Source organism: Canis lupus, chromosome 21, assembly GCF_048164855.1.
Source record: "Canis lupus baileyi chromosome 21, mCanLup2.hap1, whole genome shotgun sequence".
Classification (NCBI taxonomy): Eukaryota; Metazoa; Chordata; class Mammalia; order Carnivora; family Canidae; genus Canis; species Canis lupus.
Genome location: NC_132858.1, coordinates 33,015,087 through 33,030,488, shown reverse-complemented (window position 1 = coordinate 33,030,488; position 15,402 = coordinate 33,015,087). Strand labels below are relative to the sequence as shown.

The 15,402-nt window shown below is 33.9% G+C and overlaps 1 protein-coding gene across 17 annotated transcripts in view; it reads right to left on the bottom strand.

The window, feature by feature from the left end:
* SEMA3A (semaphorin 3A) overlaps positions 1–15,402 on the bottom strand; it is a 454,397-nt gene that overhangs the window by 4,575 nt on the left and 434,420 nt on the right. For all 17 annotated transcript variants that reach the window (XM_072791326.1, XM_072791328.1, XM_072791327.1 and 14 more), the window contains 2 exons: positions 12,979–13,046; positions 203–345 (listed from right to left, as the gene is read on the bottom strand). In XM_072791326.1, the coding sequence (XP_072647427.1) occupies positions 203–345; positions 12,979–13,046 (211 nt within the window). The remainder of the gene's footprint in view (positions 1–202; positions 346–12,978; positions 13,047–15,402) is intronic.

The window sequence follows — 15,402 nt, the reverse complement described above, 5'->3', positions numbered from 1 at the left end:
TCACTTTTGCTTCTCCAGCTCCTAGCACAAAACCCTGTCATATGATAAGCCTTCAGTGAATGCTTGTTTAATGAATGGGCTATTGATGGGTTAAGAAAAAGATAAAGATTCACGGTATTTTTTCACCCTCAAGTCAACCATGTTGGGGTCACTTAACAGTACATGTTAGATAGAAATAGTCCAGTCTATTTCATTCCTATACCTCTTCTTTTCGCTCTTCATTTCGCCTCTGGAATTGCCAATAGACCAGAGCTCGCTGTGATTTTGGACTGCATTCCAGGAACGTGCTACTATTTTCTACTCCATAGATGATTCTTTCTTCAAGGCTGTGGCTGTGGTGATTATCTGGCCGGTGATGAGGAAATGAAATGAGGAAACGTTAGAGAAGTAAACTCAACTTTCCAAAGTATTTATGTGGAAATTCAGAAGATAAATTTGTTGCCAAGTTGGGAGTCTTTTCCAAATTGATTTAGGATGGCAGAAATGTCACAGACGTAGGGTTTCAGAACTCGAGTGCCTGCCTTAATAGACTAATTGCTTTGGTATAAGTTATATAAAGCATATGCAGAGATTTGTCTACCAGAAAATAGCATTACATTAACAGAAGCAGTCATGTGTGCAGTATGACTATACATCTTTATATGCCACGGTAATACTTTCCAAGACATTATTTTAGCCGTAAAACTCTATGCTCTGACTAATGGGGCCAGTTCATGTTGTACTATTCCTTAGCAGGAAAGTTATTTGAACTTTTGGAAACATGAATCTGTTTCTGAGAAATTATTTTGCCACTTTATGTTTGTTTTTCATCTGTAAAATTAAATGCACCAGCCATTAATATTTATCTAGTATTTTACAGAAGGTAGAGTTCAGGAAGTTTATACTCCCCACCAACAGCCCTTAAATAATCTACAAGATTGTTCTGAAGATCAATCGGTGTGAAATGTTTGGGATGGCTCAGCAGAAAGATGCACAATTAGAAAGCAATGTGGTTTCAATTGTCCTTATTTTAAAATGATACATCTTTTATTATTTTCAAGAATTACACTAAAGAATATGGCAAGAGTATATAATAGAGTGTAGCAATGAGAAAACCTGTTTCCTGATTAAGTTTCTATTATTTTACCCTTTATGTAACCTCCTTCAATGTGGTAAATGAAACACAGTTAAGATCAAAAGTAGGACACAGGGAGTCTAGGTAAAACTCATTTAGAGAGAGAAAAAAAAATCCCTTATTATCTTGCATAATCCTGTTTCCATTATGACATCCTGTACAATCTGGAACTCATTAAATTAATTTAGAAAATAATAAATATATTTTCACATGCATGGAGGGCTGACAGTGTAGACAGATGAAAATTTTTTGCTCTCTTCTTCAAACTCAGCTAGACTTTTAATTAAAAAAAAATGTTCCCCCTCTTTTTTGGCATCACTTTGACAATTTTACTCTCTTTCTAATCAACCGAGGACTTTTGTCTGTCAGAGACAATATTATTTGCTGTCACTAGGTTTAAAGCTTTCCAAAGTCCTGTTTTTACCTAATCCCTGCATTCGGCTTCATCCCCCGCCCCTACTCTCATTCTGCCTCCCTTTGCTATCTGCCGGGAGGTCGACTTCAGTGCTTCCTTTCCTATCACTCTAAAGTGTGAAATGAAACTCTTCTAAAGTTGGGAAGTATCTGTCCCTTCTTATTTACCAGATTGATACCCTGGAAAAAGGAAATGACTGAAATGTAAAGGAACAGCATTTAATGGATTCCAATTCACATTTTTTTTTTTTATAATGGAGCTATATCTTTGTCGGTTAGTATCTACACTGAATATGGTAGTGTGTTTATATTTCCTCTGAAATTATTATTCTATCACTGAATGAATAGATCTGACACATGTTGCTGTGTTAGTTTGCAGGGTTTCTGTTTCCCCGGATAGAGGTGAATTCAATCTCTCTGCCTAATGCAGGCTAGGAAATCTCCTATGATACCATATTTAGGATACCTTGTCACAGAGGTCACTGGATACATCTTTTTTTCCCCCCTAATTGTGATACTTTGGACTCTGATTTACAAATCCTTTTACTTGGAATATTATTCAGCCTTTTAAAAAAAAAAAAAAGAAGAAGAAGAAGGAAATCTTCAATAGGTAGCAACACAGATGAACCTTGGGAAATGCTAAGTGAAATAGGCCAGTCACCGAAGAACAAGAAGTGTATGCTGATCCCACTTACATAAAACATCTAAAATAGCTGAACTCCTAGAAGCAGATGGTAGCAGAGCGGTTGCCAGGGACCAGAGAGAAAGGGAAATGGGTAGGTGCTGATTCAACGGGTATGAAGTTTCCGTTCTGCAAGATGAGTAGATCTTCAGCCCCACGGTACAGCAGTGTGCTAGAGTGCATGATAGTGCATTGTGCACTTACAAACCTAAGAGAGTGGATCTCATGTTACGTGTTCTTCAATAAAATTTTAAAAAGTAAATAAAATTTAATTTTACTTTTAGAGACTTTTCATTTACTCTCTACCTATTACTGAATCATAGACTATGACAGCATGACAACAGCAAAAAATCCATTAGATTTAGAAGCAAAGAACATGCTGATCCACCAGTATCTTTCTGGATTATCCAGGCCTATTCTTCCTCTAAAACTTTGTGATAATAGCTGGCTTGTCTAAATTACTAAGTAACTTAATCTAAGTTACTACAGATGTCTGTAAAAATCTGAAGGTATTTTTATCTGAAGTAAATTCTTCCTTGCAAACACAGAGCTCTGCTTAAGTCCTTCAGTGCATTAGTTGACACATAGTAAGGAAGATCGATGTACCTTGTATAATATGAAAGTGTAATAGAGTTTAGTATAAATGTAATATCAATTAGGTGCATTTAAAAAAACTCACAAAGTTGTCTTCTTCTCAATTAATTTAATCATTCTAACTGTTCCATAGAGTTTTCGGTAACCTTTCTTAAAATCCTGAGAAATCTGTTCAGCTTTTAGTTTTTCAAGGTCTCCCCTGGTGACAGCAACTGTTTCTCAGTGTGTAACAATTAAAATAAAAGCTCTCTCATTTTTTTTTTTAAGAGAGAGAGAGAGAGCGCGTGAAAGTGGGGAAGAGGAGCAGAGGGAGACAGAGAGGATCTTAGGCAGGGTCCCCACCCAGTGCTCAATCCTGCGACCCTGAAATCATGACCTGAGCCAAAATCAGGAGTCAGACACTTAACTGACTGAGCCACCCAGGAGCCCAAAAGTTCCCTTAATAATAAATATTTTCTTATGTTTAAAAAAACATTTCATCTGCTACTTATAGTAGAATCTAATATAAGATGGCATTTGATTTAATCAAGAATTTATACCAAGTTGTTTTTAGTTGAATATAGCAATAGTTCACTGAGTTCTTCTAGAAACATGACATTAAGCTACTTTTCCACCTGCATGAGATAAGAAGCACAACTGGTGAGTTTAGTTCGTGGACCAGGTGTCTTTACTTTGCCTTGATAACTATGCTCAGCAATACCTTTAGAACTCCTTCTCCCTTTCAGTAGGCCTTTCTTTCTCTCTTTTGACCAAATAAAAAAAGCAAAAGAAAGTATTCTAGTTAGTAAGCAGTGAAGTTATAAGTCCTGCCATAGTAACTATAAATCATAGTCCGTATGCGTAGGTACTACTGTCTTCCTTTGGTTTGGAATTCTCTTATTTTATGTTTGTTAGATTCTGCTGCCATCAGTAATAATTGCAAAAACTAAATTTCCACTGAATACAGTAGTTTCTGTTAATTCCTCTGCAGCAGAATGTTTCTATCACCAGCAACTTTTAATGTAGGGCCAGCATTTTCATTTAAATTTGCATCAGGCAAGCATTCATATATTTGGGCTCGCAGATATAACAATCTATAAACATTTTTTGGTTGATTTCCCAATACCTGAACTCTTATAAACAGATACCCAATAAATATTTTAGAATGATAGAAGGCACTCAATAAATATCCATTCCCTTTCCTAATCCTTCTACCCCAACTGCCATCAGAATTCCAAGAATACTGTGTTTTTCTTTTTTTCTCCTTCTTTTATTCCCTTTGCCCCTTAATCTTTGTCTCTGTTTCTATTAAAAAAAAACTAAAAACAGAAACAATATTTTGATTATTACTTTCTTAACAGATTTTCAAAAATTTTCTTAGGATATCAAACATACTATCATTTTGACTTTATTAAAGCAAATAGCTCTGCATTGAAATGGTAGCACAATATGGCTATCCTCTAAATATTTTTCAGACAATCTACTATTGGATTTACAATTATCCAATGTAAATCAAAAGCTCAACTAAGAAAACACTGACAATTAGAAATTTTCTGAAAAGTTTGCATATTCAGGGTAAGTATAATCTAAAATCTCCCTCTGGATAAACTAATTGATCCGAGGAGCACCTGGGTGGCTGAGTCGGTTAAGTGTCTGCCTTCAGCTCAGGTCAAGATCCCAGGGTCCTGGTATCGAGCGCTACTCTGGGCTCCCTGCTTGGCAAGGAGTCTGCTTCTCCTTCCCTCCCCCACCCCCATGTTCTCTTTCTCTCTCACTCACACTTCCTCTCAAATAAATAAATAAAGTCTTTAAAAAAATAAACTAATTGTTCTGAGAGTTTCCATGGAACACATTGGGTTATTCCCATAATTGACTTTTGTGAATTGTGCTGGGTGGGGTCTTTCTGATCTGTGTTGAGGAAGCGCATAAGCAAAGCTCTATGGACTTGCTCACTGTGTTTATGTCAAAATGTTGTCCAGCATGGTGTCCACTGCCTTGCACTATTTTCTCGATATTCATCTTGGGAGATTTTTTTCTGTGGTGTTAATTTTACGAATTATTGAGATTCTCTTGAAAAATTGACCTCATCCAAAGTTGGGCTTGAACTCAGAACCCTGATATCAAGAGTCACATGCTCTACTGACTGAGCTGCTCAGGTACCCTGAAAAATTGATTTTTTTAAAAAAAGAATTAACTTTGTGCCTCATCTGTGGATCAGTTTTTCCCCCTCAACACCACTGGCTGAAAAAACTCGTTAGATAAATTTACATTCTATCCTTAAACCTTCATGGTGAATATGCTCTCCCTGTGTGCCTGCTGTTGTTCCTGCTGTTGACCTGCTTTGTCTGTGTGACATTATTGCTATCTTTATCTTATCCTTTTTTTAATCAAACAATTACACGTCATCTGAAATCTATTATCAGGTCACCTAACGATTTTGGGCAACATAAAATTGTTATAACCCTTTTTAGTATCTTTTTTCTTATTAGAATGTATCTACATAAAAATAATAGTATAATGCCTAGACACAGGAAATCATAAATATGTGAGGTGCTATTATTGTTAGGGGTGTTCTTGTAATAGTTTCAACTGTTAATTCAAAACTTAAAATCCTTTACTGAGAATCCGTAGTAGGACAATCCACAATAAGACAAACTGCTTCCCAATATCAATCTTACTCTCTGACCACCATCAAATAAAGTATTTCCTTTTCTATGCTTCCTAATAATCTGTTTACATATAGTTTCGGAGCACATGATATCTTATTTGTTACGATCATTTATTCACCTGGTTGTCTTCCTCCATGGCATATGTTTTATGATCCTGGCACTAGGTAGCCACAAATCCTTAGCTGATGTTTGCTGGATGGAAAATCCAGGGTAACTATTTACCCTGCATTTAAAAGCTGAAATCTCATGTAACTCTAACATCCTCAGGACATGGAGTTATCATAATTACATAAAAGAAATGGTTAAAAGTTTAATCAGTTAAAAAGGGCATAGGGTTTGTAACCCTGATGACTGAATGTGCTATTAAAACCACACTGGCAAATGTAGACACTTCGAATCTTCTTAATTTGTTGTTTTGTGATGTTACAAGAGTTGATTTGAGATATGGCGGGAGAAGATGGTAACTAATCAAGTATACGCCAAAATCAAGAATTCCAAATATGGGATAGTAAGAGAAAGAGATTAATCATATGAATACACTCTCCAGGGACACCGAGTAGACGAGTCTAGGGGATGTCTATGCCAATGGGTAATCTGTAGATTTCCAGAAAGAAAGCAATCTCATTTTAATCTATTTTAAAATACATTTCGCATTTAGAAAGCAACTGTTTTGAATAGAAACTTTTGTCATGAAAATTACCAGTAGACAAGAAGGGTAGAGTTAGTTGTTAAATTGGCATAATGAATTCTCATGAGTTGAACTGAATAGTTAGAGCAAAATAATTGAGAGCAACAAACATTAAATTTATTTTAAAAGCACCACAGTGTGTTTGAATAACACAATGTTACAATATGTCGCAGTTGTTAATGACAAGAAATAATGTTTTTAAGGAAGCAATCTTCAATTAATCATTTCCTCCTTTAGTGGGATAATTTATGGAAATGAAATGAGGCTAATAAACCAGAAAGAATGGGAGGAAAGAAAGAAGTTAAATAAATTGCTTCCTTTTGTAACAACAAAAAGTCATGATATCCATCATTTGGCCAGAAATATCATGTTGCTAAAGGCCTTATTTAGTATTTGATTCTCTTCCAATAAGGCAGAAACAGAAGGCATCACATTTCAGCTTTCCATTTATTTCCCTCTCTATTTTAACCCCATAAATGTCTCCCAGGATTGAAATGTTAATAATGTAAGAATGTGATGTCATGTAGAAAGATAATAGAGATGGGTGCGGTAGTAAACCAAGTATTTAATCAACTATTTGATTTCTGTTACCATTTTTGATGTTCTCCCCCTGAAAGTGATTTTAAACTTGAATTTCATAAATAATGAATATAATAATAAAAGTTAATTTGGAGTAGGGGGAAATGGTTGCACATTATTTTAAATACTTAACAAATAGTTACTGAACTACATAAAGAGAAATCGAATTCCAGTTGTTTTCATCAAATTGCAATTTTAATATTTTACACTGTAAATTTTTTTCTCAATAACATCCAGTGTTAAAGGCCATTCAAAGGAAGAAAGGAAATGTTGCCCACAAGCTCTAGGTGACACAGAAGACTGCAAATATGCATTTCTTGATATAAACATCATTACTTAGTTTTTCCTTACTGGATTCCAGATATTTTTCTCCAGGAATATAAATAGTGATTTGTCAATAGCAAAGAATCTAATTTGATTTCAAATGAAGGAACAATCCCTCTTTAAGCAGTAGTAGCTAAAAAGGCATTTTATGAATTAGTAAGTCTTGGGAAGACATAAAATACCTAAAAATAAATAAAATTGAAGACAAAAAATTTCACTCATCCCTAATGTTCATGTATATTTTTGGACCACATAATTAAGAAGACTAACAATTGATTTAATAATCTCATACATTATAGTATGCTGAAAACAAATTCTTTATCTATATATATGTATATATATACTATATTTGTTTATATGCATAAATACACCAAGCTATATAACAGGAATTCTGTTTATCAATATAATCTTAGTATGTTATTTCTCCAATTTTGATATGACGCTTGTACCAACTATTACAAACTAATTGAATGTGAGTTTGCATGCATGCATATGTATGTATGTATTAAAGTCCATGTGCTTAGTGCATCTGTCAAGTACAAAAAAAGACTCGATTATGAAACCTTAGAGAAAATTTTAAACTTTTAATTTATCAACTTGCTAAAATAGATTTTAAACTACCTTGTTTTATTTCCTAAATTAAGATCTGTCTCTGGTGCTGGGAAATAATTACCAAACAGAAGGTAGCATGTAAAATTTTACAATTCAAGTAGTTTCCTATCTTTCTCGAATCCACAGATTCCTATGTATGCTTGCTTAAAATGTTCTTGTCAGCATACAGATAGGTAGATGGATAAACACGTGGATAGATATGACCAGGGTATTTTAATTTCATTGGTAATTTATTGTATTAGAGGTGGTCACTAGTATCTTAATATTTAGAAATTTATTAATTTAAAATATGGAAATGAAATTGTTATGAGGTTAACAATGAAGCCATTTAAATAGTTGCATTTACTTCTGCACCTGATACCTGTGTGGGGGAGGCTGCAGTGCTTCTTGGTAAAAGGCAGACTGAAATTCAATTACATAAAAAGCACAACCAATATGAAGATATCTACTAACGTATTTATTTAGTCTATATTGAATATCTGATATGTTTTATTTTCATGATCTTATAGCATATGTTTTACCAAGAAAGCATATATAATCTATATGGCAGAGTGAAATAGGAATTTTTACATTTAAACATCAGGAAACATAGACTTTAATTTACTTCTTCCCAAGAGATATAGTAGATGGAAAACACCCATTTACTGAAGCAGAAACCTTCCATAAACAATAATGAAAATACCATCTTGTATTTTAATATATTTCCCTTATATTTGGAATTTAAAAAATACAGCATGCTTGGGATGCCTGGGTGGCTCAGCGGTTGAGCACCTGCCCCTGGCTCAGGGTGTGATCCTTGGTCTCGGGATCGAGTCCCACATCGGGCTCCCTGCCTGGAGCCTGCTTCTCCCTCTGCCTGTATCTGTGTCTTTCATGAACAAATAAAATCTTAAAAAAAAATACAGCATGCTTTAAAAACTTTACATTTACAACAGTTAAATTATGGGTGTATGAACAATTGGGCGATCTCTTATGACATATTTAAAAACTTTAGTAAGGAACAATGAAAGCACAAACTCTGTCAAGCCTCTTCCTATTCAGGTGTGTCTGTGTGAGCATGTCTTGTGTACCTATGCCATCAATGACTGGATTTGCCTAATTACAGAGGGCAATAGGGCAATACTGTAATAATTTCTTCCTAGAATATGCACTTGTATATTTCAACATCTCTGATAACAGCATGTCTTACAGTTGTTCTTGACCAGAGTTCAAGTTCTTTCTTCTAAAAAGAGTTTGTTTTTACTTTTGCCAGACACATGTGACTCTCCTAACCTGACACCTCTTTAAATTAAAGTTTTGTCTGAGGTATTTGGTCCACACTGTTGGTGTGAATTCAGAAAGTAAACATTTGTGAATAGCACCCTGTGATTCAAGAAGTGGTTTTCCTCCTTTTCCACCACCCATGATTATAGGTGAACCAGGTAAACGTCCTTGCTCTCTTCGGCATGGGAGTTTACTTCCTTCTTGTGCTAATTCTGAAACACTGTAAGCTGGCTTGATGCTGGCACCACTATTAGATTATTCATCTTGGGCAGTTTTTCTTTCTTAGCAGTCCTTAAAAAATGGTGCATCTTATATTCAGTGACGTCTTAGACTTGATACTATTTGATAATTTATTAAAGTCAGGGTTTTTTTTAGGACCTGACATCATGCTCATCCATCAAACTTTGAGGCTTCTCTAGAGGCTAAATGCTCAGATTCAGTTGGAATTTCTATGTATATAAAATAAGCTAAAACACAGACCAGATTAGCATTGCTACAAAATACTAAATTTACAGCTCTGCAGACCACAGAGATGACACTGCCAAAGATATTTTATGAAATTCTGGAACAATGCTGATGCCAACCAAGACATAAATTGAGATGAGCCAGTTGCAGAGATAATTAAGAAGGTTGAGTTCTGTGGATATTTTACTGTAGGATGCTAGAAGGGAAATGCTTGTATGTAGAACAGCCAAGAGAACCACCATGAAATGAAATTTAATGATGGTATTGAACTAAAGTTAGGGCGTAAAATATTTCAAAGATTGAAAAATCTAAGATGATGTTAATGTTTTTAAATGTTGTCATTTATGATTTGTTCCTTTCTGGACATGTAGATCAGAATGCAACTCATAGTAAAGAAGGGGAAAAGGTAAATTGACTCAGCCACTCATGCTCTCGGAGGCAAAGTCAGACAAGCTCCAATTTGGTGCACAAGTTATTTTAGGGAAGGGAACAGAATGCAAACAACCTGAAGTTTCTCTTTAGCATTCTGTATGAGGTGTGAGCGAGAAGACAAGAAGATCTGCCAACACATATATATTTAGGGTTTTATACTAAATTTCCCTAGGTGAATAGCCACCAGCAATGGAAGAGACTATGCCAGATTAAGGGGAAGGAGAGCTGGATTTCTAAATTACACCTAGGCCCGAGCTCACCATTAGTGCGCTGCCTTTACACAAGAGGGAGCAAAGAGCTGAGTGTGTGTTAAAGGTTGCATCGAGAGTGAAATTTCTTCCACCTTAATGCTGAGTTATTTTATATAGTCTCTCTATTAAAACCTCAGGATATGTAAAATATAGAGTGTTACAGAATATGTTTACCATTACAGCTGGAACTGATTGTCCTGAAGTGTATAATTTGGCTTCAAGTTGCTTAGCAGCTTTCTGGGAAAATATCTCATATCTTTGTATGTTTCCATATGAGCACAAATATTTTATTCAATGTGAGATGTGACACTAGCAAGACAACATACATGATTTAACAGGGCTGGGCTCTGGGGTTTTGCCCATTTTACTTCCAAAAATAGACATCACCTATTCTAAGATCTAACGGTAAGATTCAGCTTGGCCATATGGGAATGCCTGACTTAGTTTCCAAACATTTGAAATTTATTGTAATCTATGGTATACAGTTTTTATGTTTGGTGAATTAGTAATACAAGCAGACAAGGAATAAAGAGGCCTTTAAAAAGGGAATGTTTTATTTCTGCAGAACTTCTTGGGACTATTTTATCATTTCCTCTATCCCATCCATCTATGAAGCAATGCTTACACACAAATATACACATGCACAAACACACACACCGACTAACACTAAACCAGAGCTATTCCTTTTCCTTAGTATACTATTTTGACTATCAAGAGAAAAAAATGATTAATGTTCACCTTTCTATAGCTGAGCAATTCTACATTCCCAGGTTTTACAAGCTTTCCTCACTCTAACTTCATCAAAATAGAACTTTAAATTCTGAAGTACTTTCCAAAGGCCATTCACTCAACAGTCAACATTTATTTATACACAGTCTCACTTAAAAAGAATGCCTTCAGTCAGCTTTTCTTTGTGTGTATGTATGTGTGTGCGTGTATATATACACATACACGCACACACACACATACACACACACACACCCGTATATGCCCATAATTCTAGCACATATATCATTTTGAAAAAAATACCAAATGGGTCTATGAAGGAACTAGATTATTCAACAAATGGATGTACCTCTCAGTAATTCTCCAGCAATCTTTAAAACATAGCATAGTATCCTATGTGTTGTAGTACATAATCGTTTTTTATTAGTTGATTGGTCAATAAAGATGTTTCTTAAAAGAGATCTATTTTTAAATATGATGGTGTTAATAGCAACATATGACTTAAGTCGTTTTAACATTAAATAATAGATATTTAGTTCAATTCTCTACTGAAAACCAAAACCCACAAAGTAAATAGTGATGCTATAGCTTCAAATATTTAGATTATTCATTTAATAAACGTTTATTAAATATCTATAATATTAAGATATTGCATGTGTTATAACTATAGAAATATAAGAGTTAAAATATTTAAAATAATAAATTCTATATTGATATGGAGACTGAGGTCTGATCAGAAATGAGCTCTAGTTACATTGTCTTGTTTCTTGTACTTGCAGTTATTATCATTAGCTTCTCCATATTTAAGCAAAAAGATTCTTTAATGTGATAAATTAACAAATGGTGCTGATCATAATTCAATATTTTTACGTGAAATAGATTAATGCAAGACTAGTTAATGTTTTGTTGTCCAACTGAAATACTGTTTGAAAAATTTAAGGAGGATATGTCAATTATGTACCCTATCTGTACAAAGACAAAAAAATCATTGAGCATTTGCTCAAATTTAGTGATATCTTTTTTCTTTGTAATAAGAGTAACAGACAATAAAGTCTTTGGCAAGAAATTTTGCAAGCAAAATGGACCCCAAATATAGGCTCGATTTGTGGCAACCTCTCATGGTATTGGCTTCCCCCAGACAACCCTGTAAGTATTTGCGAATCACATACCAGCCAAGTATAGCATACACAACAGGCGGATCTGACCTTCAGAAGGTAACTAGGTTTTGGAATGCATGTGGAGGTGTTTTTTGTGCAGTGTTGTCTTAACATTCATGAAATGGGAATATTGTATACACAGAATTAGTGGATCAAATCCAAGTTGACTGATAAAAAACATTATACTGTCTTTTCAGATTAATGTAAAAGGCACCAAAAAAGTTAACAGGATGATTACATTCAATTACATGTAAAATATTTACATTTTACATTTCAGCTATTTTTAACTACAAATTGTTCATAAGCAGTGATGTCATTGATAAGTTTTCCCAGCAGAGGGAGGCATAGCCTTATTATTGTTTTTGTAAAGGGTTGACGTGGGGGGAAGTGAAATATACTACAATTTTACTGCATTTTAAAGGAAGTTTGGTTGATATTACAGCATTTAATGCTGGACATTAAATAGGACTTGATATCTTTTAGGAAGCATAAAATGAAACAATCCAAAATCCCCAATTCAAAGGAATATCCTACCAGTAAATCAATGTGAAGATATCAGGATTATCTTCTACTTGACTAGGATACCCAATAACAATACAATAGGTCTGTATCATCAGCATATCAATAAATAATTTGCATGGCTTATGTTAAGACTGCATTTTCTTCTTTAATATTTTTAAATGAATATTTCTGATGCCTGTTGTTCTCAGGTTGCTACTATATATGAAAGCACGCAATTAAACCTGGCTTCTTTTTGTTAATATGAGAAAATTGAAATTCAAGTCTTGTAAGGGACTAAAACTTGAATTTTTCATATCCGCAATAATAAAATATAATTCCCCACTTAGTATTCTTTAAAATTTTCCTTCTTCTAGATTTCCTTTCTCTTCAGTTGCATTTCCTTAAATATTGTTAAGGAATGGGTACATATACAGGTATGTGCCCTGCATGCACATGTGTGGGTACACACTATTGCTTATGATTTATCCTGGTACCAGCAGGTTGAAAGATGAAAGCGTTGCAACTTACCATGGTGTTGTAAGTCTGAACAGTGAGTCAGCGGGTCTCCATTTCTAATGTCTTGTCGTCTTGTGCGTCTAAAACAATTACATTTAAAAGGTATTATTGCATCCTTATTCCTTCTTGGTAATGTGTCACAAAGCATAGAGAAGAATCAAAAATCAAAGACACTAGGAGCTCATAGGAAGAGATGCATCTATAAGTGACTTCAGAATTTTTTTAAAGCTCTTTACACCTGTAGGATCAGTCTCCAGAGGATCAAAATGCAAAAGAGTATACAAAGGTACTAACAATGCAGTCAAGTCTTTCAAAGTAGTAACAGAAGATTCATGATTTATGTGTAACTGGATGTCAATCAATAAGAATCTAACATCTAGAAACTCTAAAATTCTTAACATCTTAAATTCTGAGGAAAAAGCACAAAATATAGAATGGCAACCCATTTCTTCAATAACCTGAATTAAATTTCTTTCTGATCACGAATGAGAGACTAAGCTTGATAATTAAAATTTACATGATTTCTTTCTCTTAATACTTATACGTAATTCCTTAAATAGACTCTTGTTAAACTTAAAGGTACTAATTCTATGAAATCTATTTTTAAGTGACTTTTTAATTTTCCTTTTTGGTTACTATATCAACTTTTTTAAAGAAAACATTTCTTTCATGATCACATGGCTATGACTGCAAACCAATTTACCTGTGAAATGAATAAAAGGAGAAGCGCAATAACAAATATTGTGGAGAAGTCTGCCTTTTGTCAGAAGGTGAGAGAGAAGGACTCACTTCTAAGAGAAAAGTCAAATTTGCTATAAAAATCTAAATAAATTTCTCTTACATACTGCTGCTCAGATCGTGTTAGTTGTAATACATTCTGGTGCCTTCTTTCCACACAGTTAGCGGTTCACTGGGATGAATGAGGTTGTCTCTAGCCTTTTTGGTGTAAGGAGGATGTGTAGTTTGAGAAAGAGGCTAAAAATGGAGATTGGCTACATGTAACAGAATGAAAAAGATTGGGGACACTTGCCCAACTGTTTTCTGTGTCAATGTCAATGAATATTGTCTTGCTGCAAAGTCAGTTACCATCCCTGAAAAGAGTTCTCACAAAGGCCATGGAGATTTGCAAACATGGAAATTGTTACTGTATTCATAAATTTAGAAGACTAAAGTATTTATAGATTTCTATTTGTAGAATTGGTAAGACTATCAAACAGATGTTGCACATTTCAAAATTGAGCCAACAAGGAACTTGTGAAACACGAACCACAAAGCATTTGGGAAGGCATTTTTTACTGCCATTTAAGTTTTTGAAAAAAGTCATCACAAAGAATATATAAACTGTGAGGCCTCTAAATGTCCTTCTCAAAGACACATGAAATTGGGTTAAGTAAAATCTTCAAGGCACAACAAAAATGTGTTAATGATGATTCCTTCATTCTGGAATTGTAGGTATGCAACAAACATATTTCAAATATATAATATATAACTTTTTAACTTATTATAGATGTAGCTATGATCTTATTTTCATCTTCTTTCTTATAAAAACAGCTTAAAATCTGAACAAATCATTGCTAAATTAGGTAATGTTATATATTTTCACGTGGAAAGGAAATGGTACTCATTTTTAATTCAAACATGAATTTTGTTTTTTGATATTAAAAGAACCTAGATCCTAAATGATATTAGGAACCATAAAAGTTCAACTTTGAGTAATTTAATTCTATTACTATAAAAACTGCATATTGCTATTTATTAAACTATCCATGGTTTCTTTACTCAGTAACACATTATCTCCAAACTAAATTTTTGCTTCAGATTTAAACTTCAGCAAAATTAGATGGTACATGGAATAATACAGACGGTTATTTCAATTCTAAATGTTGAAGGCCTAAGAAAATTGTATTTATTAAATAGAATAAGCTAATAGTACACTTATGTGTAATACTAATGTATATGGACTGATTATCTATGACAGATTTAAGTTGTACGAGATTTAACACTACAGCCAATGTTATCTGAAGCATGTAATCAAAAGATTTAAGTAGACATTAGGTTATTCCTTTCCTCTAAATTTTTTTTCTAAACGTCTTAAATGATCCACATGTAGAAAACAGCTTACTAGCAATGAAAAGAGTCCACATCATGGCTTCTTGTAAAACATTAACTATAGTAAAAAAATAAACCAAATTTTATTGCTCCTAAAACGCAATGGAGCTTGATAACTCTGATTTCTATTTTATGTTTTAATAGGTTGATGTGCGTGCTGTTAATCTCTGGATTTGTATTAGCAAGATATTGTTTACTACTCTCATCTTTCATTGCTTGTTTCTGAAATGGTAAATACCAACAGAGAAAGGTAGCCATATGTGAGCTGTAGAGAATGTGTTGAGATCAATATTTTGTCAAATTAAGAAAGTGCTTTTATTTTTTGAA